This window comes from Dermacentor variabilis, chromosome 9, assembly GCF_050947875.1.
Source record: "Dermacentor variabilis isolate Ectoservices chromosome 9, ASM5094787v1, whole genome shotgun sequence".
Taxonomy (NCBI): Eukaryota; Metazoa; Arthropoda; class Arachnida; order Ixodida; family Ixodidae; genus Dermacentor; species Dermacentor variabilis.
Window position 1 is genome coordinate 138677617 of NC_134576.1, and position 24230 is coordinate 138701846.

The 24230-nt window shown below is 44.4% G+C and overlaps 1 protein-coding gene across 2 annotated transcripts; it reads right to left on the reverse strand.

Annotated features, from left to right (window-relative positions):
• Positions 1 to 1430: 1430 nt before the first annotated feature.
• LOC142557682 (alpha-1,6-mannosyl-glycoprotein 2-beta-N-acetylglucosaminyltransferase-like) lies at positions 1431 to 22918 on the reverse strand. Of its 2 annotated transcripts, none has more exons than XM_075669697.1 (10): positions 22696 to 22918; positions 20818 to 20907; positions 19922 to 20131; positions 14614 to 14711; positions 14171 to 14270; positions 12817 to 12947; positions 10582 to 10657; positions 7931 to 8020; positions 2840 to 2964; positions 1431 to 2068 (listed from the first exon to the last, which is right to left on the reverse strand). In XM_075669697.1, exons 1-10 carry the CDS (start codon positions 22834 to 22836, stop codon positions 1861 to 1863), a joined length of 1269 nt encoding a protein of 422 aa, XP_075525812.1. In that variant the 5' UTR covers positions 22837 to 22918; the 3' UTR covers positions 1431 to 1860. The 2 variants fall into 2 exon arrangements, with proteins under 2 accessions (XP_075525812.1, XP_075525813.1); XM_075669698.1 differs by having other exon boundaries at positions 22711 to 22916.
• Positions 22919 to 24230: the final 1312 nt, after the last annotated feature.

Genomic DNA, 24230 nt, shown 5'->3' on the forward strand with positions numbered 1-24230 from the left:
TGCGCTCGCAGTGTCATCAACGTCTGATCGTTGCTGCGTTGTCATTTTTTAAAATATGAAATCAAGCATATGAAGTAAAGCACAATAAACCATATTTATTAAAAGCAGTTAATAGAGAGGTTTAGCGTCTCCGGTATTTGGGTAAACGCAGGCGGACATTGGGGCGGAACCGTACACGGGAGCGCCCTGCATTGTGCCACCACCTGGTGGCGCGAAGCTCAGACGGACAAGAATAGCTAATTGGAGTAACCAAGTGTATTTTACTCTGCTGCGAGTGTACATTTTTGGCAGCAACACGATTACGCCAGTGCCGAAAATTTACCTTGCTCCATGGGGGCAGCGATGTTTTCGGCCGCCCCAACAACCCAATGACGCAAGCAGACGTAGCGGTCTGCGCATGCGCAGTACCGTCGCCCCTAGTTCTTGCGTACGCAAGCCGCTTGCGTCCCCTAAACTAAAGCTCTCTATTGAGATCCACTGGGCTGGACGCATGGCTTTAGAGAGGCCACAACTCTGTGAATTTGTATATACGCATCTCTTCCTTATACCATCCTTCGTCAGCCCTTTCCCTCCCCGTCCCTCTTCCCCAGTGCAGAGTAGCAGGCCAGAGCAAGTTATAGCTCAGGCCGACCTCTCTGCCTTTCTGGAAATAAATTTCTCTCTCTCTCTTTCTCTCTCTCTCTCTCACTCTATTGAGACTGCAGCGCTTAGGTGGTGCGTTCAAGGCAGAACGACAACCTTTACATCCATTTGGATGGATAGTTGGGCGTGTTGGTTAAGCATGATCTGAAGTGAACGCGCTAAAACGACGGTGGACAAAGAACACACAGACACAGGGCGCCCTGTGTGTGTGTGTTCTTTCTTCGTCCACCGTCGTTTTAGCGCCTTCACTTCAGATCATTTTACATCCATGTAATGAAGGGGAAAGAAGGCAGAGTGGCTGAGAAATGAACCACTGATTACTACTCTATGGGGCTTGAGTTTGAATCCACTTTGGGCACTTTTCTTTTCAATATAAATTATATATCTCGCAAAGCACGTTGGAATTGCTGCAACGGACGCCGGGGGATATCAAAATGACTAGGGAAGTGGGCCGCCGATGACAGCTATCGCTGCAAGAAGAAACAAATCTGGTACATAGATTTTGTGGCAGTTTACATGGCCTCATTTCGCGGGCGAAACTGAAAATTTTTGCAATTTCTAAAGCTTAATGTTGTAGCAGACAAAGAAGTAACGAAGACAACGCAACAGACGCGTGCTTCGCACCTTCTATCAGCTCCTATCAGCCGTGTCGACGGTTTTGCTTTTTATTGAAATATTTTTCCTCGTATGTGAGGGCATGCATATTTTCGGCATATCAACCAGTTTCCGAAATAACGCAATCTTGCGCTTTTCCCTGCAAGAGTGCGCGCAGAAACAAGGGGTAAAAGACACCATGTGAAATATTTATGACGCAGGGAACGATTTTTTTTAGAAACAAACCAAAAGTTATAACGAATCGATAAATAAGTATGAGCATAACAAAACAATCATCCCATTTTACGCCAGAGCTGTGTCTTCCTTGTGCTCAGACGATGAGGTTATGCTTATATAAAAAAAAGAAACCATGTCCTCAGTATTTACCCCAATGTCCAAAAGGATGGTTACGATACGGCACGTTGAATATGGGAGGTCATACGATTGTGATATCGATAACTCATGACCATCATGTTCATTCGAACGTATGAAAAAGAATGAAAATGAATATGATCGTATGGGGTTCTATGTAAGATTTCACATGATCACAGCGAATTATTGGATATGGCGGTCGTGAGACTTATGAATGTTCTCTTCTTTTTAAAGTTAGGGGTGGATGGGTGCCTAAGATCCCCACAGCGTCATCTTGACGCAGAGCTGGTGGTCTCGGACGTCGGCCCATCCTCCGCTGATTTTGGGCAGCCTGACGACGCGTGGCCTGATGGGCCGCAGATGGCGGATGTGCTCGGACCCAAAGCCTTCCTTGGGGATCACCAGGCGAGCCTTGCGGAGCAGCACCTCTCGACACTGTTTGGGACGACGGTGCACCCCGCTGCGACACGCGCGCAAGGTTACGTCACGTTAAAACATTTACGTGCGGGCAACGTCGTCATTATTAACTCTCAATTTATTTTCGTCGTTAGGTTCCTACATTTGAGAATCAAACGTAACCTGATCTAAGGTGCACTGATGTTGTGCACTGCTTTTCGTCGTCCGTATTGGTTTGCGGTACATACTAAATTTGAATGAATGAATGAATGAATGAATGAATGAATGAATGAATGAATGAATGAATGAATGAATGAATGAATGAATGATCAGTACATATTTTCACACGTTTACAACAACATTGTTGCAATAAGACCTGGGCCGATAGCACCGCGTGACCCTTAGCAATACTGTCAGTTCTCGGCGCATCAATTAATAGAAAGCATCATGGCTACTCAGGTTTAAAATTAATGCGAATTCAAATTTTCAGGCTCTAACAAAATAAACAAAATTGTTATTCTACAGAAGGAAAAAAATACCAACAAATGACAAAACCCATACACTACTATATACATTATTTGTTCCCTTTCTTTTTTATACCTGCTTATGCTTTGTAGTCGCGTATGCATTGTTCGTTGTCACGTACTGCTCTTTTTGTTCCAGAATACTTGCAGCATTTATTACTTGTCTTTATAATGTATACGTGTCAACTGCGCTTTACTGCGTATGCAGACGGGGCCGCAGCAACTGTAAAACTGGGGATTGTGTGCAACATTTGCGTACAATGGAGGGACGTCGTTCATCCACGGTTTAAGGGGGCGCGCAATGCACTCACCACTCTCCAATGTGGAAGACCCTGCTGACCCTCAAGCTGACGGTCAGGCTGCCGGCAGGGAGACACTTGTTCGCCACCGCAGTCAGCGTCAGGTCCCAGTTGTAGTCGTCGTGCATGCAAAATTCCTACGCACGGGTGGGAGGGGACGAGGAGGGGTATGAACAGTGCGGCTGGACTGAGCGCTTCCGACTGTTGGATAATATTTTATTTATTTGCTCTAGTTACCCGTAAATGTCCTCCGGTTGATGTGTTACATAGGGGGTTTGATACAAATAAAGGTATAGCACTGTGAATACGGTTCGAAGCAAACGACAATTCACAAATTAACAGTGCAGGCCTATACAAAATTAGGTACAAAGTTCGGTAACAAATAAAGTACAGAGCAAAGTTCTAAAGCGCAGCAAATTGAATAAAAGTGCAAAATACAATTAAACATATAGAAGAGCGAACTAGTTATTTAATACACACTGGGAGAAGAACGTACCAGTGGATTAATAATCAGGGGTGGTTGCCTATACGTTATCGTGAATGAAGTTTGCTGATGTTAGTTTCTGTAGCGATGTGCAATGACAACTGGTTCCAATCTTTATTGTGCGCGGTATGAACGATTCAGCGTAGTGTTTTGAGCGGCACGTTATCTGTTTTACTTTATTAGAATAGTCCCGGCGAGAAAAAAAAATAGCTGCTAGTTGCAGAAAAGCTCGTCATGCAGGCATGTGTGATGATAAAGTTTATGGAAAAGTGATAAGCGAGCATACATACGACGAGGCTAAAGCTCTTGCAAATGAGCGCGATTCTTTAAAGCAGTGACAACACTAGATAACGGTGAGTATTCCGAGTAGCTGAAGTGAACAGCACGGTTTTTAAGGTCTTTGATATCGTTAAAAATGCAGTGTCTATAAAGATCCCGAATGGCAGATGCATATTCAATTTTAGGTCGGCTTAACGTGGTGTAAGCAAGTTTACGAAATTGAATAGGGGCTTGCCTAATGTTAAGTTTAAGACGGCCGAGAGAACGATTAGCGGAAGCAAGAGTTGCTTTAATGCGGTAATCGCATGATAATTCGAATTGTAAATGAAGGGCCAAGCTACTTGTACGTTGATGTCAGTTAAGAGAGCTATCGTTTAATTTGTAAGACTATGTTACACGGAAAACCCGATTAGTAAATGACATATAGGCTTTGTTTTACTATGGTTAAGTGGCATTAGCGGAGATGAGCACCTTGAACTTGTCGTGTTCAGGTCGGCTTGTAATGTCAACTGGTCGGTGCCGCCACTGCTGGATACGTTACTATACAGAGTGGCCCAGCTATCATGCACCAAGATTTAAGAATATGCAAATGCCACGTAACTGGACAGAACCAAGATAATGTTATTTGCCGTCGCTTGGAAATAGTCAGATTACTTTTTGCATTTCGCCTAAATATATAATTACTCTTATTAATTTATCAACTTCTGGACTATTATAATTAGATGAAAAGTGTCAATGAGGAAATTGTAGAGCAACATGAAAAACTCCGACACAGCTTTTTGTTGCTCAATACGTGCTACATAAAACTGTTTTTTCCGAGCGTGAAAGAAGCCCGCGAATGCACGCAAAATTGTCTCGCGACTGGCCGCTTGAGGGACGCAGGACAGAACGTTAGCGTTCTTCCTGTGTGCTTTTCGCTTTCGTCCGTTGTTTTTTCGCGCTAGTTAACGATGTCTCACGTCTGTAATAAGCACCAAGTAGCCCAACTGTTTGAGTTATCAGTAAGCATAGATGACAGGTCGTCGTTAAAAAAACGGCGTTGGGTGGTTCTGAACAACAACTGATACTCTTTATCGCATGCTTTGTAATGCTTCCGCGAATCAGAAAGTTGGTGCTTGTCTGACTGCCAGTATAATCTTATTTCTTATTAAGGCGCCGTAGTTTAAGTATAAATCATGGCACACTTTTGCGCTTTTCTATGTGTGGATAATACTGGTGTGAACTTATCGAGTAGATTGGTTAAAACCTACTGGATTATTAAATAACATTAAAAAAATCATTTTTTAAGCAAATTCCAGTTTTCGTCAACAGTGCGCGCTAAATGCCCAGTGAGGAAACTGTCGTAAAAACGAGAGAGTTCAGAATTGGGTCCAGTAATCCAAAAACAAAGGCGCCAGTGCAAAATATCCTAAACCTGCCGCGGTGGCTTAGCGGCTGTGCTGTTGCGCTGCCTAAGGGCCGCCCGAGCCGCCCATCGCCGCAAGCCGCACCGCACGCGTGTGGTCGCGCGAAAGATTGCACGTATCAAACACTTGTGCACAAATTTCGTTTTACAATGTGTAAGGCATACACTGTGCACACAGTGTAAATGGTAATCTGTCCACAAGCGCTGGATACGTGCAATTTTTCGCGCGACCCGGCAGCGGCGGCCGCGGGGGCGAAATGCAAGAACGTCTGTGTCATGTGCATCAGCTGGGGGCACGTTAAACATCCTCCGGTGGTCAAATTAATCCGGAGTCCCTAACTACGGCGTGCCTCAATCAAATGGTGGTTTTAGCATGTAAAACCCCAGAATTAAATTCAAAATATCGTAAGCCAGCTTTTCCACACATCCTGCCCTAACAAAGGTGGCTCCATTGCCGCTATTTTCACTGATAAAGCGGAGACATACGTTTCGAAAGCTTGGAAGAAGCTGGGTATGGAAAGCTGCAGGAAGGATGTAACGAGTCCCCACGTAGACCCTTATAAAAAGAAGCTTTAGCGTGGGATGAATTCCCATACCGCCTATTCAAATACACGTAAAACTTAGAAATGTTTTTATGATACAACTCCCAGACCAATGTGAATGAAATTTCTTGAATTTGAGAGGAAGAGATATTCTAGTGACTGCAGGAAGTAATATTTTGAATTATGGTTCGAAATGTTTTACAAAAATTGTCGGAAATTGGTTTCAAATGAATAGGAGTACAAATACAATTCCGTAACTCTGCACCAAAAACCTATATTGCAGTTCTGTAAACTGTATCCGTTCGATCATCTAAAGCGGACCAATTTCATTTATGAATTTACCACCTACGAGAACCTTTTACAATCTTCACAAAAAAAGTCCTACTCACGTATTAATGGTCTTCAATATATAATTTTTGTCTGCTTTAGACGTATTATAGGTGCAGCTTACATAATTGTAATATCGTTTTTTATTGGTCAGTTGCAAAGTTATAAACTTGATAGTCCCGTTTTTTGAAATTTTGCAATTTTTGAACAATTCTTGTAAAAAGAAATACGATGATTTAAATAAAGAATATACTTGTTGCAGACACTAGATTTTAAAATTTTCTTTCAGATGAACAAGCCTCGTGAAATTTGGTGCAATGGTAGCCGAGAAAAACGATGTCTCCTTTCCCTTATATTTTGATAGGAGCCCCTAGCTAAATTTTACTGTTCAGATTGTAGGCCATGGTCCGCCATCTTGTTTAGGTGAGACAAGGTGTGTAAAGAAGCGCACTTGCGGGCTTTGTATATTGTATGCTGTTCCAGCTTTGAGAATGCAAGGAGACAAAAGCTTTAACTGGGGTACAATTGCTCTGTTTTCACTCATGCTTCCTGTTCAAGCAGCACCAAATGACCACAACACTTTAGATGCTTTAACAGATGTAGTTTACAAATCTGCAATCTCCCTTTTTGGTGCAGAAATAACGAATTTGCAAATTTCGTCTTCAATGCTTTTTTGCGTTATAGAATATTGGCATTCTTTTCTAAAGCACACGAGGTCGTAAACAATAATTTCACTTGGTACAGTTGCTAAAATTAAACTTTTTTCTCTATTGCAACAAGTTTCATTCAACTCGGCAGAGCGATTGCTTCATGGGAGCACTTCTGCATTTTGCATGTGTTTGAATAGAGAACATTGGAGTTCGCCCCATGCTAAAGGTTCCTCTTAAGATGACTGCGTTAAAATAAAACGTGGTGGAAAGCTGGAGTTAGAAGTGCGCGTCTGAAGTGCAAGTGAATAGCATCCTGTAGATGGCGCCACGTCATGTCTGCCTTTTTGGGCCCTTGATGAGGCACACGTGGTAGTGGTGGCCGTTTCACATCTGATGCGGGCAAGCCGTTTTTTTACCACTCGACGCTGATTTCTTATATGTCTGTACGGACGAATTGACGTAATACAGAGGGAATAAATCTTTGGTCAGCTAGGTGATTACATGGAGGACCAATCTTTACCCGTGTCTTAACGAGGTAATGCGTACCCGTATACACATGCATAAAGTTATCTAACAGAGCTAGTTACATAACTTTTGAGCCAACCTTATTTTGTCCCAGTATAGTATGGCAAACCTGCGGTTCGCGTCATTCAATCGGTAGACGGGTTCGTTCTTTCTCTGTTGCTAATCCTTCCGGCCGCCATGTCGGCTAACTAGAAGGATAAGCGGTGAACACCGGGTGAGCCTTCGGTGCCTTCCGGGAGGCGTGCGGCTGTAGTACTTGTTGGCTGGCTGACGCGATGTATTGATTCGGTTACAATGTACGGTGGTAATGTGACGTAGTAGATGGTCAGTAATTGTTACACGACACGTCACTCAGCTGTGACGCGTTGCATTTTCTTTGTGTCTGACACCTGGAGGCTCTGGACCCAAGCCTGGCCCCTGAATACCCAGTGTTGCTCTGCACGTCTAATAGTCTAACAACAGAGTTCGTACTCGAAAGCCAAGAAATTCTCTCCAGAAAACCAAGTGAAAGGGTAGCACTGACCAGTTTAATTTTTGGGTAATTCTAATCGCGATTAGGGGAATTCAGTCATCGAACGTCGATCGTAAAGAAAAGCTGGCTATCTTCTTACTGAATTTAGAATAAAGACCATGTGAGGTTGGTGCAAAAAAAAATAATAAAATATGCGAAATGCAAAAAAGGAAAGAAAGAAAAAAGGGTTACGCGAAGTGTCCGTTGTATGCATGTGCAACAACGACACGAGACTAGAAAGTCACTTTGCATCGAGCAAATACGGGATCTCAAGGCGGCTGTGTTTGCAAGGTGCGCTCGGAGAGAGAGAGAGAGAGAGAGAGAGAGAGAGAGAGAGAGAGAGAGAGAGAGAGAGAGAGAGAGAGAGAGAGAGGACTGACGCTGAAGCATGCCCGGATGTCCTTCCACAAGTCACGTGTCATGATGATGCCAAGATTGTTGGTGCTCTTGTTCCAGGGACGGATTTCCACCTGCGTATGACCAAACTAATTTAACTGCTGGCAGTCACTTGCAGCTGCACTCAGTTTCAAAACGATGTGTCATCAAAGTGGAAGGTATTGGCCTGCGTCGCACAGTCAGGAACGCGACAATATTGGCACGCGTGCCTAGCCACACGCTGTTGGCGTCAGATCGTTGTCTTCTCGGCGCGTAATGGAGCATCACGTGCCAAAGCGCGCATATACCTCAACTAAAGAAATAATAATAATAATAATAATAATAATAATAATAATAATAATAATAATAATAATAATAATAATAATAATAATAATAATAATAATAATAATAATAATAATAATAATAATAATAATAATAAATCACGAAACAAAAACAAAACAACATAAGAACAAAACGAAAACACGAGTTTGGCCTACTCGCAAGTTACCGCAGAGTAATTACACCTTATCTCTGAGGGATAACAACGCGGCTTGACACACTCTAAACATTACACGAATCTGGCCTCAATAACGGTAACGGTCTGATTAGTGTTAAGGCGATCATACTGAAACGGATGGGAAAGAGGGAGGCAAACAGTGGCTGGTCTGCGGGGCTGCACAAGTTGACGTGTACACTTCCCTGCGACCCACTACGATGGCTTAACGGCTATGGTGTTGCGCTGCTAAACACTAGGTCGTGGGATCGAATTCCCGCCGCGGCCGCCGCATTTCGATGGGAGCGAAATGCAAAAACACCCGTTTCCCGTGCATCGGAGTATGTTGAAGTTCTCCTGGTTGTCAGATTAATAGGGAGTACCCCGTTACGGTGTCCCTCATCATGAAATCGTGGTTCTGGCACGTAAAACTCCAGAATTCAATTGGCTTGCCCGCGCTTTGTGCGACACTGTTTTAAATACAGCTTCACCACAACAAAACCAACGCATAGTCTAACATCATGGCTGGGCGTATATGAACATCACTCAGGCATTGTTTGGATGTTTTATGCCCAGTAAAGATGACAGTTGTGCGACTGACCTCTGCATATGTCTGCATCCCGTTAGTTTACGGTAAACACACCGTATACTGCTTTTAATGTTCTTTCGGCAGCGACGTACGAATATTGGATATTTCGAATGCGAATTCAATAACCTTTGATATTCGATTCGTGTTCAGTTAAAGAATTTGCTATTTGAAGTTGTCAAATATTTGTTTCTGTTGGAAGACGAATGATGACAACCCTTATTGAAGTCTACAGGGAGAAAGCCAGATGACTGTTCCCAGTGACTTTTCTAAAATAGCCCCGATTTCTTCGCGTGAGGCGCCTGTTTCATAGGAACACATTAAGTAATTCACTACTGCTTAATAATTTCCAGCCAATTAATAAAAAATGCCTCTCCTTTGCACAATCCATACAAATTTGTTTCTAGGATTTGGCGAAAAAATTATTATGTGGACAATCTCATGGTTTTGAACGCAAAATATAAAGACAAAAGCAAGTGAAGATTAAACTGGGAAGCGTGGCATGTTGGGCGGGTTGGTAAAGTTGCATTCTGTTTGAGATGGCTAGAATAAGATTGACATGCATGTATACTACATGTGTGCTTCTGAGTAAACATTGGTTTGAAGTCAGCGCATGTTGCATGTACCTTTTCTTTGTGCCCGTCTTTTTTAGCGCTATTTTACAATCACCATGCACAGGTGAAGAGACACACAAGCGAAAACTTCCAGCTTTTGTCTTTCTCTTCACGTGTTTGTGTCCACTAGCTTGTGCGCAAAACGTTACGTCATGCATTACAGATACCAACTCGCTCAAACCAGTAACTTAATTACCCTTAAAAACGACTGGCGCACTGTTCTAGTGCTACACTTTGTTCGTGCAGCATATGTTGACCTGCTGCTCATGTGTTTCATTACGGTCATTGTCATGGTGCGCCAGATGCGATCACCGTTCAGCTGTTTCTCGTTAACCTTCTGACCAGAATTCCAGGTGTGAATGCAATTACATGTATCAGATAAAGAAAATGTCTTAGTCTCTTACTTTAATGAAATGGTTGCCTGCACCCTCATTAGTTGACATTTGTTTAGAAACGAGAACATATAAAAATTATTACGTAACGAATTTGGGGTTTTTGGGATAGCAGGCCCTGAGTCAGCCTACCTTCCCATGCTTCTGCGTCTAAAAAAATAATGTTTAGTATTCGACTCGATATTTGAATCTCATTTTTATCAAATATTCGCATTCGATTCAAGTCAGAAATTTTTTGCTATTCGGACACAGCTACAAAAAAGTAAAATGACTGTAGCAGTGTCGCTATCGTTCACACCAAAGAACGCGCCAAATAAGAGGCTGGACGAAAACAACAACAACAACAACAACAACAACAACAACAACAACAACAACAACAACAACAACAACAACAACAACAACAACAACAACAACAACAACAACAACAACAACAACAACAACAACAACAACAACAACAACAACAACAACAACAACAACAACAACAACAACAACAACAACAGCAGCAACAACAGCAACAACAGCAACAACAACAACAACAACAACAACAACAACAACAACAACAACAACTTACGGCGTCAGTGAGTGGCTTTTTGACATTGTAGTCGTTGTTTCCCACCATGCAAAGGCACGTGCTTGTACCGCAAAGGCTGCAGAAAATTTATTTGGGCGTTTATGTTATGAATGTGGTCAGCTGGAGGTTGACAAGAATCGGGCTCTCAAAATGGGAGGCCTTCGGATACACTTTGCAGCAAAGTTGTAAATATTCGGGGCGTGTAAGGGCACCTAGTCTCAAACTTTCCAGTGGAACAAGTCTTCTTTTCATCAGTTGATGAGCGTAACGTTTCCTCGGCACTTCTGAAACCTAACCTGTCCTCTCTTGTGTCCTATAGAAGTTGCCATTAAACTTGGTTTTCAATTCAATTCAAATCAGTCCTTTATTTTTCTTTCTGGTGAAAGAAAGGAGCCACCACAAAAAGTGACTACACTCGGTGACTTGACGAGGTGGCTGCTCCCGCCAAATGGGAGCAACAGATAGTTTCGCGCTGGTGGTGTTAATGGGATTGGCATTTGTAGAATATCAAGCCCACTTTGATGCGCTGCTATGTAACCACTGTCGCTTGAGAACTTGGGTCACTGAGTATGTGTGCTCATTCTTGGTCAACACCTCAGGATAGGTATGTACCAGAATAGGCAAATCGAGCAAGAGCATTCAGCGGCACTGGGTTATTTATGTGCCACTGAATAAGCGTCTTATTAGGCAACTTGTGTCAATGAGTATTGACCATTGGGTATGCGCCATGCCTGGAAAATGTCCCACGCCTGGCAAATGTCCCAGAAGGGTTCCAGTAGACAAGCAGGACAACGGCATTCATTAGCACTAGGTTATGGGGCACTGAATATGTGCCCCAATAAACGAATTCGGCATGTGCCCAGTCTTGGTCAATGCCTCAGAATGGCTATGTACCCGAACAGACAACCAGGGCAATAGGCAAGAAATGAAGTCAACAGAAGCAGCCGATTGTGAAAGAATTATCGAAGGGAACAAACTGGGACTTGAGAGAGCATTGAGCGAGGAAGTGCTGAGCTACAGAGAAGGGAAGAAGTCGCCAGCAGAGAATTCGAGAAGCCGGCTGCAGTGAAGTGTGTAAAAGTACACTCCATATGCGTCATCATGTACAAACATTTTCGCCATTAGCGTTTAGTTTTGCATACAAATTTACATTTAACATTTGCGCTAACATGAAAGAAAGGTTTGCTTAACACGGATTTCCACATAGGCTGGAGATCTGTGCTATTGGTAACGAACCAGAAGCGATGAAAAATTTTAGGATTACCACTACAAATTATAACATGCATATTCAGCAATGGATTTTCTGAATGCTAATCATATTAGCGTTACTAGCCATTGTGGGAGGGGTTCTGTCGGAATTTTTAGCTTTTTACCATGAGTCCCTACCAGCTTGATTAACTGTGTCTTATTAAAATTTCAAGAATATTTTTTTTTTTGCTTTTACGTAAGTAATTGGGAATGTTTCGGTTTTAATTCGTGTTTTTCTTTATTATCATTGCTGTAAATGCATCTCTATTTACATATACAGAGAGTAAAATTTGGTTGCATTTCTTGCTGCACTTGTTAGTGATGCCTGCGGAAGTGCTGTCGATATACTAGGCAAATACTTCCATAGATATAAGCCAGTGCCATCTACCGCAAAGCTGCACTTCTTCAGACATGCCACATGGGGAAATTGGCTCATGCCATGCTTATACATATGCTCCCTTTAACGATGAACTTGATGAACGATGAACGATGAACGAGAGGTGGCTGGCGGTTGCCATCCTTCCCTTAATACAGGCTGACACGCACTGCAGCTATATATTACATCCAGCAACTTAGTGGCGGCTAAACCCCATGTTATTAGAGCCTTCCTCAACTTGACACGTGCACTCAACTAAAGAAAGCAGATGACCACGCCGCCCCGTGACCTGAAGTGGTCATTGGGCTTTATGTTTTTGCTAGTTGCTTCACTTTTTCAACAACCAGGTGCTCTCGGTGGCTGCTCGAATGCACAGGAGTCAAGGTTGTGTTTCACAAGCAAATCATCGCCACAGAAACCAAAAAGCGCGGTTACGTGACCTCGCAGATTGTAGTAGGGCGCCGGTGCGACCTCGGAGGCCACAGTTATTGAAGCGCATTATGTTCTTCGGTCGAGCCACTGGACAGCTCGTAATAGAAGCCTCCTTGGGGATACGGTGGTCAAAGCCCGCTCCCCAGTGACACGTCTACATTTGATGAGGGGCTACTCACGCGTGCCTGTTTGCGAGGAGTAACCGGACGGCGTCGATGTAGTCCGGGGCCACGTAGTAGTCTTCCTCCAGCAGCATGATGGGGCCCTCGTGACTGCGCGTGAGGTTCAGGCTCTCCATGACGACGTTGATCTGCGTACATTCGTCGTGGCACGTTTTGCACGACAGAACGTCTGAAGAGGACGTGCATTTGATCATGCCATATGCTCGACTGTGGTTCTGGACTTCTGGCTCAAATTGTAATCGGATTACTCTCTTGTCCTCGAATGCGACGTATGATCGATTAATGGGTTACCGTCATTTCTGCGCATTGCTATGTCGACAATTAGATTAAATTGAATTATTAACCACTGGACGGCAGCTTCAACGCCAGATCACCGATACCAGTGAGGTTCAGATGGATGCGCGTCGTACGGTGTTTACCAACGAAGCGCTCTATTGTTGGTCGTCGCTGGCTGTAAAAAAAATTGTCATTTGAATCGCTGCATTCTTATCTGCAAAACAGCATGTGCCCCCGTAACCTTGCTGCAGCCACGAACCGCATGTGGTCATACGAGGTCACACGGCTTTTTTTATGTAAGATGTCACAAGACTTATGACAATATCTCATTTTTAGGGTCTGGAGCGCACGTATTTTTGTTCAAGACGGATATTTTTAGCGTGTGCCAGCGAAAAAAAAGAAGGAATGCCTCCGAGAGCGCTTGGGCGTGGTAACTTAACCATGGGTAAATTTGCCCATGACAATACGTCGCCGCCCAGTAGTGCCGAGTGACGAAGGAGTGACACTGGCGCGAAACGTTTTACCCGGATGTAAATTTAGTTATGGCTGATGTGTATATTAAAAAACCCAATTTCCCATAATATGACCTCATAACATGCAATGAATATTCAGTGAAGAACATGTAACAAACTATAATTTAGTCGCGGGTGAAAAAACAAAAGCAAAACACAGCCGATCGAAAAGCAAATAATCGCGGGCATTATATCGCCTATTACTTAATCTTGGTATATATATATATATATATATATATATATATATATATATATATATATATATATATATATATATATATATATATATATATATATATATATAGTCACTGAGTAGCTGGCGGTGGCCAGCTACTAGGGGCTAGCGAATATTAGAAAGTTCAAATGCGTACCAAGTACACTGTTCAACTCGAACTTGAATTGGGTTCAATGCATTGGTACTCAAACTTTCCGACATAATATCTCCAGCGTCCTACCACGTCCATTCGGTTGGCGAATACACTTATTACACGAACTCTGAAGCTGTATATACTTTGCGGGATACTATTTTCTTCCTTATTGCCACGCAATTGGGACCTACTCACCTTCCACCACCAGTGATGCTTAATCTGGGTGAACTTGCTCTCCCTGTAGTGGCCATACTGGTCGGGATAATCGGCGTTGTTACATTTTATCTTACGAGCCCTGTAGAGAGTAAATATAAAGCACACACTACGTGAAACAAAGACAAAACACAGACATAGAACGCACAAACATAAAGTATAAAGGAAACAATATATTGGGTTCGATAATTCCACGCCAAACTTTCTATTATAGGAGATCTGTATTCGATTCGACAACAGATTTCACTATTCGAACAAATCTACAATAAAGCGCTTGAAAACTTTGATACCCGATTATAACAGTCAAATGAGCTTTGACGTTTCACGAAGAGCACCGTATCTGGAGGTTTCCGGGATAATGCAAAACAAGAAAAAGATAGAAATTAAGAAAAACACAATCTCGCTGCTGCAGTCACTGCACTTACTGTTCGATATGGATATTCCTCGGACAGTCGTTCGGGTGGACGCCTGGAAACTCGTGCGGATAAATTTGAGTGGAATAGGGAAAGAATACCTGCATCACCTGCAAATCGCAATTGAAAGCCATATTTTTTTAATGGCACCTTTTTCGATTTTTGTTTTCCTAAAATATGAACCGTATGGATATCTCTCAGCTCGGTCAGCCAAGCGGCTGCTTGCGAGTCACCCCGCTCGAGTCCTTTTTCTTCTCTTCTTTATGAAGAGCGTAATTCTTCTAAAATATCCAGCAAAATATAGGTGTCATAATAGCTGTTTTGCGGCTGTGCAGGAGAGCTACAATAAGGAGGGCTCATTGTGCAAGTTCTTGAAAAAAGAAAGAAACAGCGCTATAATGGACGAGACCAAAAGAAAAGAACGGACAGACATGGCGCTGACAGCGACGTGTTTTTCTATTGTTTTCTTTTCATGTGGTCCCCCTTCCGTCAGCGCTGCTTTTTCAAGATGAGGAATCGTTAGCTCGTAGAAATAATGACCTTGTTGAACTGCACTGCGTAAAGTTCTGTTTTGGCTGGGCAAGTGCTCACCGTGCGTGCGCAGCAAAAAAATAATCTTTACGAGCGACGCGCAAGGTTTTATCAATGGAAGCGCCCATTTATCTTGGGATCCAAAAGTGGAACTACCGCACAGAGTGGCTGCAATGTACACTACAGGAAATGTGGCATACGTGATCATTTAAGCGGGATGCTTTGTGCGCTTTACTGTAATATATGGAGTGATTTACGGTAATATAAGGAATGATCATTTTTTAAGTTTCACGGAATTAAAAAAAATTGCCTGTGGCAGATAGCATGATTCTTGTCCTTGAGCGGGATTATTCGAACAAACGTACATTACTAGCTCGAGAAATCAAAAGGCATATCTAGCCATTTAACGAAAGCTCATCAGTTAACTTCTTAAGTGCTTTACGGTACAAATTACAATTTGCGAATTGTAGCCAGCGAGATTGCAAGGCGTATCCACTTGAAATGAATCTCCAGGAAGATACCAGCTTTGATATATTATTTACTAAAATACATGGACGCTTCACTTACTTTTGGGCTTCAATCCGTAAAAGAGTGTTTTGTTAAAGAAGCAAGTGGAACAACAGTGTATTTTTTAGGCTAGGTTCATGGTGCATATCTCCAGACTGGTGTTATTCTGGAAATGCATGCGTATTGGGTACGCCTTGCGGACTCTCTGCCTACAATTCCAGAAATTGCAATACGGGCCATCAAGTAATGAATTAAGAAGTTTATTATTGAATTTTCGGTAATTATATTAATGTATTTCGATATCTATTGCAAGTTATGTGCGTAATACTCCAGTCCATGGACAATAGACCTATATTATCTGCAATAGGCGATTTTCAAAAATTATGTAAAACTTAAAAATGACCACTCCGCAGTTTTTAGGCCTATTGGAACGCCCGTTACCATCTACGGAATAACGCGTTACCAGAGACTATGCTGGAGTCGTAGAATATGAGCAGCCGCGTTGGTAGCTCCATCTTGTGGCGCAGGGTTTAATTAGCGAGTGCATATTACACTTAACCGCTGGTGTAAGGCGACGGCAGTGACAAGATTTCGAACACCAGCATTTTTTTTCCTTCGGCGAGAACCATGAAACAGAAAAATGTTCATGTAATTTGTAACGGTGTAATTATGCTCAACATGAATGTATAGCTAAAGTTAGAAAAGTTGAATAATATGAACCAATTTCAGTCTTTTCTTTATAGGAGATTATAGAAAAGCATTTACTATTCACTGTGAGTAGCCGCTGTGGTGGCTTAGCGGTTATGGCGTTGCGCTGTTAAGGGCAACGTCGTGGGACCAAATGCCGGCCGCGTGTGCTGCAATTTGGTCGGGACCCAAATGCAAGAACATTCCTGTACCGTGCATTGGGCACTCGTAAAAGATCAACTGGTCAGAATTAATCCGGAAGCCCCCACGACAACCTGTCTGATAATAAGATCATGATTTTAGCGCGTAAAAGCCGGATTTTTTTGTTGTACTACGACCATAGCGTCTTAAATGGGCATGACATCATGTCTTAATCCGACTGCGGCTTCCTTTGTGGTGAAGGCACACAGTCCTTGCTAGACTTGTGAAATGCTTTAAATAGGACTTTTGAACACAACGTAGTCTGTGCGCAGTTCCTCGATATCAACAAAGCGTTCTATAGTGTTCACCATAGCCATATTTTATTAAATTGTTAAGTTTTTGAGCCGCCTTCTGGCGTAAAGGAACATTCTGTAAGACAAACAGCAATTCGTTGCCCTTCGCCAAGGTTGCACTAACCTCCAGGGATGATAGCTGGTGTACGTACCTCGAGGTTCTATATTGAGTGCCGTATTACTTAGCGTTTTATTGCGATATAAATTATATGAACACTTTAAGCGCATTCCAACCGTCGACATCGGCGTCGCCGTGAGGATCCATGCAAAGTCCAAGGGGATAAAATCGTCGCCGCGTACCGTATGCGGTATGTGCGAGTAAAAGCGTGCGAGGCTGAGCCGGCGATCGCGGCTCAATCTCGCGCATGAACGAAAGGAAAGTCAGGAACAAGCACGCCGTCTTCCGTCGCGCGCAAGACTCCGGGGTGAGGGTAAGGAGGGGCAGGGGGCGTTCTGCTTCGGGCCAGCCCGTGCGCCCGCGCGTGCCCTCGTGGCCGCTGTATCTTGAGAGCCATCTGCGACGGGCACGGAGTCCGCCGCGCGCTGTGTTTTCGCGGCTTAGTTCGCGTTGGGGGGATGCGAGCGGCAGCAAGCGGTGCCGTGCTTGCTCACTCCAGCGTGTTGACAGCGAGTTTCCGCGGTCATCAAGTGAGATGTGTTCATGCCGTTCACATGTTCAGATGCGTTCATGCACCATGCTTGTTAATTTAGTTAGTATGTCTATGTTTGCAACTTTACACGACCAATAAAACTGCTATCGTTACTTAGCATCGTTGTCCGCTAAGTTGATATCGCGATCGATGCTTCGCCTTTCGGGCGAAACTGAGACTTATAAACGATATCTCAATGGCTGTTTCGGTTCCATTGTTCCAATAGGCCGATGACACTATAATACTATCGCAATCGAGACGTTACTCAGTCGCGATTTCTGCAGTACACGAAGCATCCGAGAGAGATGGATTGCCTTCGTGTTAACCTAATCAATGTACACATGACTAAAACCTAAATAATTTGTTTTCATTGTCCATGGAAATGGATTATTCTCGACCATCTACACCTACATAGATCGTTAAAGAAGCGCGAGCTGCACATGGGCGAAAGAGGCAGTTATAAACGCACACAGACACTGCAACACAGACAACACGCAAACACATACACGTACAACACAACGCCTGTGTATGTGTACCTTTTTCTTTTTCGTCCGTGTCCAGTTCGCGCTGTTTAGATCCCTATGAATTACTAATGTGCCCAAGCTGCCGTTTTGGTGAATCTACGTAGATGCCATTATTTCTCCGTAGATGCAAAGCTTTTAAACGCACTCAGTCTGTAAAATACGTCGACTTACATTTTGATAGTGATTTTGCGTGGAACTCACATGTAGGTTATGTCTGTCAAAAGCTTCGATCAGTGCCTTGTCTTTTATTTTAGAGCGCAGCTCTTTGGCGTCCGTTCCTGGGTTTCGCGTCGTCGTCGGCGTTGTCGTCGGCCTCGTAACCAGCTCCGCCCCCCTTTCATCCCCCCAGCGCTAGCAGCGACCGACTGATACCGCTGGATGCCGCTGACGCCGCTAGAGAGTCAAGATAACGTGACTGCATAGAACACCGTCGCCGCCATGCAGAAAGAGGAGGAAAGGGTCCCCCCCCCCTGTTCTTGTGTGGCGGATAGGGTGCTCTTCAGTTGCCGACGCGCCGGTTATTTCACGTAGGCCCCGGCACGTCGACGAATACGTGACCACCTTCCCACGGCTAGACCTGGTTCTTAGCGCTGCGGAAGCGAGGGTATCATATTGTTTGTGTCGGCATCGGCGGCGTTGTCCCTGAAACCAACTCCGCAGCTGGGGTTGACTCACTATCGGCGTCAGCGGCATCAGTCAGTCGCTGCTATCTCTTCCCTCCTCCCTTTATCGTGTTGTCCGCTTGCTGCGCGCGCTTCTGCCCCCATCGTTTGCCGCTGGGTGTACACGCCGCCCCCCTCCCCCCTCTTCCTGCGAGTCTCGGGTTGTCAAAGCGCCGGCTCGAACTTAATTCCTTTCTTCGCGCCTCCTCCAATGCAACCCCTGTGCGGTGGCAATCAGAGAGCCAGATCGGTGGCGGCAGATCTGTATATGTGCACCGCCCGAGCCGAAATTGCCGCTGCCGTTCGCCCTGTGCGGTGGCAATCAGAGAGCCAGATCGGTGGCGGCTTGACATAAAGACAAACAGCAATTTCCTAACACTTATGCGGGAGAACATCCCGTTCCTCTCGCTCGTAACGCGTCCCACGGCTGTGACAACCTCGCGAGGCACTTGTATAGATCTCGTCTTTGAGAATCAAGCATTGGTGTACCAAGTCGAACATATATCAGTCTATTTCTCCGACCACAAAGCTTCCTTCATGACTGTCAAGAACTGTTAGTGGAGTCTTTGTTAAAGGAATACGTGTGAAAAATAAAAAAAAAATTCTGTGATAGCGCATACATGTGTTGCTCGATTTCTTTGCCTCAATCTATCGAAAAGGTGAAACAGCTTATTTGCTGCGCTCAAATTTCGCATTAGGAAGTAACGTAATCGTCGGTAATTTTTTTTTTGTGCGAGTGAGTGAGTGAGTGGAGTTTAAAGATAAAAGAGAATATCATTGAACACAATAACCATTTCTAGCACCTAAATGTCGATGGAAGCGTCACAGGAGACCGCCAACAATGCTGCTGTTTCCTGGACTGGTATTCCACGTCTCCGCTATCTTATTAGTGGTACCGTATTTTCATGATAGGAACAAGCAGGTGGTAAGAGTCAGCGTTAGAGAGCTTTAGTTTACGTTCGGTAAATTACGGTAAATTACCGCTTGTCCTGTCTCGTCTTGTCCCTCGTCCTTACTGCTCTATGTTACTTGCATTACGATGAATAACTAACATGCTGAAACTTATTCCCTTCTGAGGTAAATTACTGCTGGCGGCGGCAAACTACGGCGGGGCATTCGACTATAGTACCTATTAAAATGATATTTGTGGAACTGAACAATAGCTTTATGACGATCAGGTCGCTCACTTCGCGAACATTGAGCTCACGTTACTTCAGCAGCCTGAAACTTGCGTGCCAGGCTATCGACAGGGAGCACAGGCGTACCCTGCAGAAGGTCACCGTCCTTGGCAGGTGGAGCATGTGCGTGTCGTAGTGGTCGTGGCTGAACACAAGCAATGCGCGTTCGATACCCCGCACTTGGGACAGGCTGTGCAGCAGGTACTGCAGGTAGCGCCACCTGTTGTGAACCTGCACAACTATGACCGGGTCCGAGGGCTCCAGGGTGGCGCCGAACTTCTCCTCGTGGTGCACCTGCTGCGCTCCCAATCAATCAATCAATCAATCAATCAATCAATCAATCAATCAATCAATCAATCAATCAATCAATCAATCAATCAATCAATCAATCAATCAATCAATCAACGAGTAAACTTATTACATTCAAAATCTGTCCATCGGTGAGCAGAGCTCAGCTGAACGGGTTCTAATTTGAAGCCGATTTTAACAGCCAGGTACGTAAATTATTGGCATGCTGCTGTAGTTAGTCTACATTCTTGCGTTGATTGAAGGCGCAAATTCAGGCCTCGAATGTGTGAAAGGAAACTGAGAAACTGATCATTGTTTCTTCGAATTGGCCTGGCTCATTACTTTTTCCACCTGCTAGGTCCCTCTCATAATTGTAATTAAGCAGGCCCAGAAACACTTCTTGTGGAGTTGTCTAATACTGCGCTCATCATGGCACCACTACCTGTCTAAAGCAGGGCTGCAACCAAGCGGCCGACCCGAGTGCCATCTGTGGACCTATGGCTCATGGTATAAATTCCAGCTGGGCTTCATTGAACATAATTATACATGCACGTATAACGTGCTTCACTCGTTTTATGCAGCAGAGCAATCTTTCAAAAAAGAAAAAGAAGGCCACGACACATTTCTGGTGAGTCGCCAGCTTATTAGGCAGTGGCAGTGCTATTATACTCGCCGCAGCAGAGGTATCCGCTTACCTGCTTCTTGTTGAGGTTGAACGCGAAGATCCGCAAATCCTCCACGTTCACCTGAGAGACTACCTGTTCCGTCACCGGCTCAAGTGGTATCTGCGCAGACGAGCAAGAGGAGACATATGGCACATATTTTCAGTAGTGGGTTACTATTCTAATAGGAACCGAATTTGCTTTTCAATTCGTACGCGGCTCGAGAATTCACTATAGAAATTATCCAACAGTAATTTCTGTCCGAGTATAAGAGATAATAACATTTGTTGGGATTTCGGGGAGGAAAGGCCAATACAAGTGGAGAGTGTTGTGAGTTGTTCTGCTCAGTAGAGCTATACGGTCGTGGCAAAGAGGGACCGATTCCTGAGCGAGCGTGCCCTTGGCAGGTGACATCTGCTCAACAGGTTCCCGTCATTTAATAAGAATGCCTCGTGCTGACGTCACGCGTATCAACGGATCTCTTCTCCACGTGTTTATAAAGTTCGCAGAAGAGCATCGTTTGCGTTCACGAAGGCTTAGCGTGAATATAAATAAAGCCTCTTGATAAGCACGCGAATAACCATAGTAGTATAACGCGCCATTCTAGGAGCTTTTCATCAGTAGCGGTCTTGCTACGAACGCTTTTCGCGTGATTACTGGACTCACGCCCATTCACTCTTCGGGGACTGACGATTTGCATGCGAGCGTTAGGATCATGCACACAGGAACATTAGCTAAGTGCGCGTTTGTTGCTGTGGCCCAGCTGGCAATGAAGCAATGTGTGGTACTAGTCATATGTCAAGCGGTCACTTCAGCCGCAGGGCAAGGGCAATGACTTTAGCAATATTGGTACACGGGAGATGTGTCAGCATTTCGAAAGGTCTGCCGGAGAAGGGCCGCTATATTGTAGCGATGCCCTTTTCCATGCTAATTATGCCTTTTCGCGCTTTTCACATTCGTGTCTAGTCGCATTCGACACTACGCACAGGTTGGAGTGTCACTCTACCTAGGAATGCCATAAGCGCGAAATGTCACACTCAAAGCATAGCGACGGTAGAAAACATTGCCAAACACCATATGTCGTGCGGGAAGTATTATGGTATAGATAGGTTGTTAAAGCACATATATGAGACTAAGTAAGGCGTAGCTAGGACACCCTTTATGATTAAAGCTATAAGGTCAAATCCATTTAAGCTGCGGAGGATGAAAGTGTGGGGAAACACGAATACGCAAAAGTTCATGCCCTTTTCCTCGAATGGTGCAACAAATGTTAATCATGCTGCACCTGCACCTGCTGATTAAACGTGCTGAGCGCCTGTTCATAACTCTCCTTTGCCTTTTGATCACCTTTTCTTAGTTTCCAAAACTCATTCACCGCAGCTCTCCAAGGCAACAGAGAAGTGAGTAAACATTTTAGCAACAACGATCACTTTTATAGCGATGACACTTTCTGGAGGGCGAACCTGCTCAAGCCGTCGTGAGAGTGACAGCCATAAGCGACGCCTTTTACACCTATTTTGCGCGTGTCGGTTGCTCGGCGTTGCAGCGTTCATTTAGTAGCGTGCGATGACCGCGTCGCAGTTATGGCGAAATGCATTCCTTGCGGTGCAATGGGAAAACAGAGATGTGACAGGATTATGTCACAAAGCGACAAAGGGGCTCAAGAAACATCCACCTGAATGACCACGCAAACCACATGACACGCATTTAGCCCAGAAGATAGAGGGACGTAAATTGCCGTGATTACTGCGCGACACAAAATATGGGCGCGCGGACGCCTTAAGTAGGCGCGAGAAGCGTCCTGTGTAGTGGCCGCTTTATACTCTTTCTGCTCGCCTGCTGAAAAGCGCCATTAGACGACTGTGGAGAGCGCTTGATGGCGGCAGCCGCTTGCTGTCCGCCCCAGCGCACCGTTCTGCCTGTTACCGGTGTGGCTAGGCCGCGCGACCAGTAGTCGCTGAAGGTGTAGAACAGGAACACCAGGCAGCAGAGACAGCCAGTGAACAAGGAGGGCCGCTGCCGCAGGCGCAGGAGAATCCTCTTGATCCACATCGTTCTTCCGTCAGCGACGCCGCTCGAAGCCCGCGTCTTCCAATCGAACGTGCTTCTTCCTCTTCTTTCTTATGCGATGCACCCGCAGGAAGGGTCGCTCCTAGATCATGCTTACGCGACTTCATTTAAATAATTGAGAGAATGTGTACATGGAATAGATGAGTTGACATTCGTTAAGTGGAATAAAGTGATAAACAGAGCATAAATTTAAAAAAAATTCTGACAGAAGCCATCTCACCATGAATGTCAACGTGAATGCGATTAGCATTCAGGCAATGTAACGACACACCATATGGCCATCGCCGCAGAGACCCGTTATGCATGAGGTGTGTGTACTGCACCCTAGCTCCTCTCTCACGGTCCCACTGAGCACGCTGCGCCATCTAGCAGAACTGCCGAGAAGTCTGCGTGTGGCGCTTGTGTGTGCATATATATTTAGTATAGCTTTTCTGAGTATATATGACGCGGGTTAGATTCCGCACTGCACTGGAGAAACTGTTGACGTTCTTTTTTCTTTTATATTTTTTTTTTCAATGAAGAGCAGCACACGTCCAGTGACCCAAGTTGGTCAGGTTGGTTTCGAGCCCTGATCCCTAATCTCAGCAGCCCGATGCTGTACCCATTAGACCATGAACTATCGAGTGACCCAAGTTGGTGGGAAAACGGTTCGATATAAAGTCCCATGAAAGTGCGCGAAGTTCCCAAAGAATGCCAATCGCCAAAGTAAAATAATTCTAGAAAATTTTGTCGGTACCACTACGTATAACGGGCAAATGAGTTGATAATCAAAACTCTTGTCTATAATTGGTTGTACCTTATCTATTGCGACGCAGAATGCCTGAAAAAAAGAAAAGCTGGAGCAATAGCAAGTAGATGAACTCCATTATATTCGAGGCGCATTGGTGTAGAACCTGCTATCCTTTCATTCGAGGCGTCCACTTTGGGATTCGGCACAGGAGTGCTTCGCTGTCCAAACATTTCTTGCAGAATCCAAACGAATACCCTGCTAAATTCTATATATATTTTTACTACATTTAAATTAATTATTACTCATTCGATATGGCCTACCTGATTTTATTTTAACAGATAATTTTACGCTATTCAATGCTAATTCCATAGATATCCGGAAATCTATGCTCCGTATAAATTTGGAATAATTCACCCATTTCTTGCCCAACGCCTCGTCGTGGGTAGGAGCCACACACGTGATAGGTAACAACAACAGCTAGCCACCGCGGAGTTCACCGCCGTTATGTTTGTGCATCTAAGGCGCATGCGCAGCCCACGCGTGACGGTCTGCAGACACGCGCAGTTTCTTTTTCTGCAAAAACGACGAAGCGAAGATTTACACAGCTTGGTTTGAGCTTTTCAATTATAAATATGCTTTCTCTAGG

Bases quoted from the DNA above. Each gene is read 5' to 3' on its own strand.
- LOC142557682 (XM_075669697.1), bottom strand. From the start codon at position 22,836: ATGTGGATCAAGAGGATTCTCCTGCGCCTGCGGCAGCGGCCCTCCTTG. The intron at 20,908-22,695 runs GTGCGCTGGGGC...TCGTCTGCGCAG, and splicing joins CACCGGTAACAGGCAGAACG to ATACCACTTGAGCCGGTGAC. The intron at 2,965-7,930 runs GTCAGTCCTCTC...ACCCGTGCGTAG, and splicing joins ACATCCGGGCATGCTTCAGC to GAATTTTGCATGCACGACGA.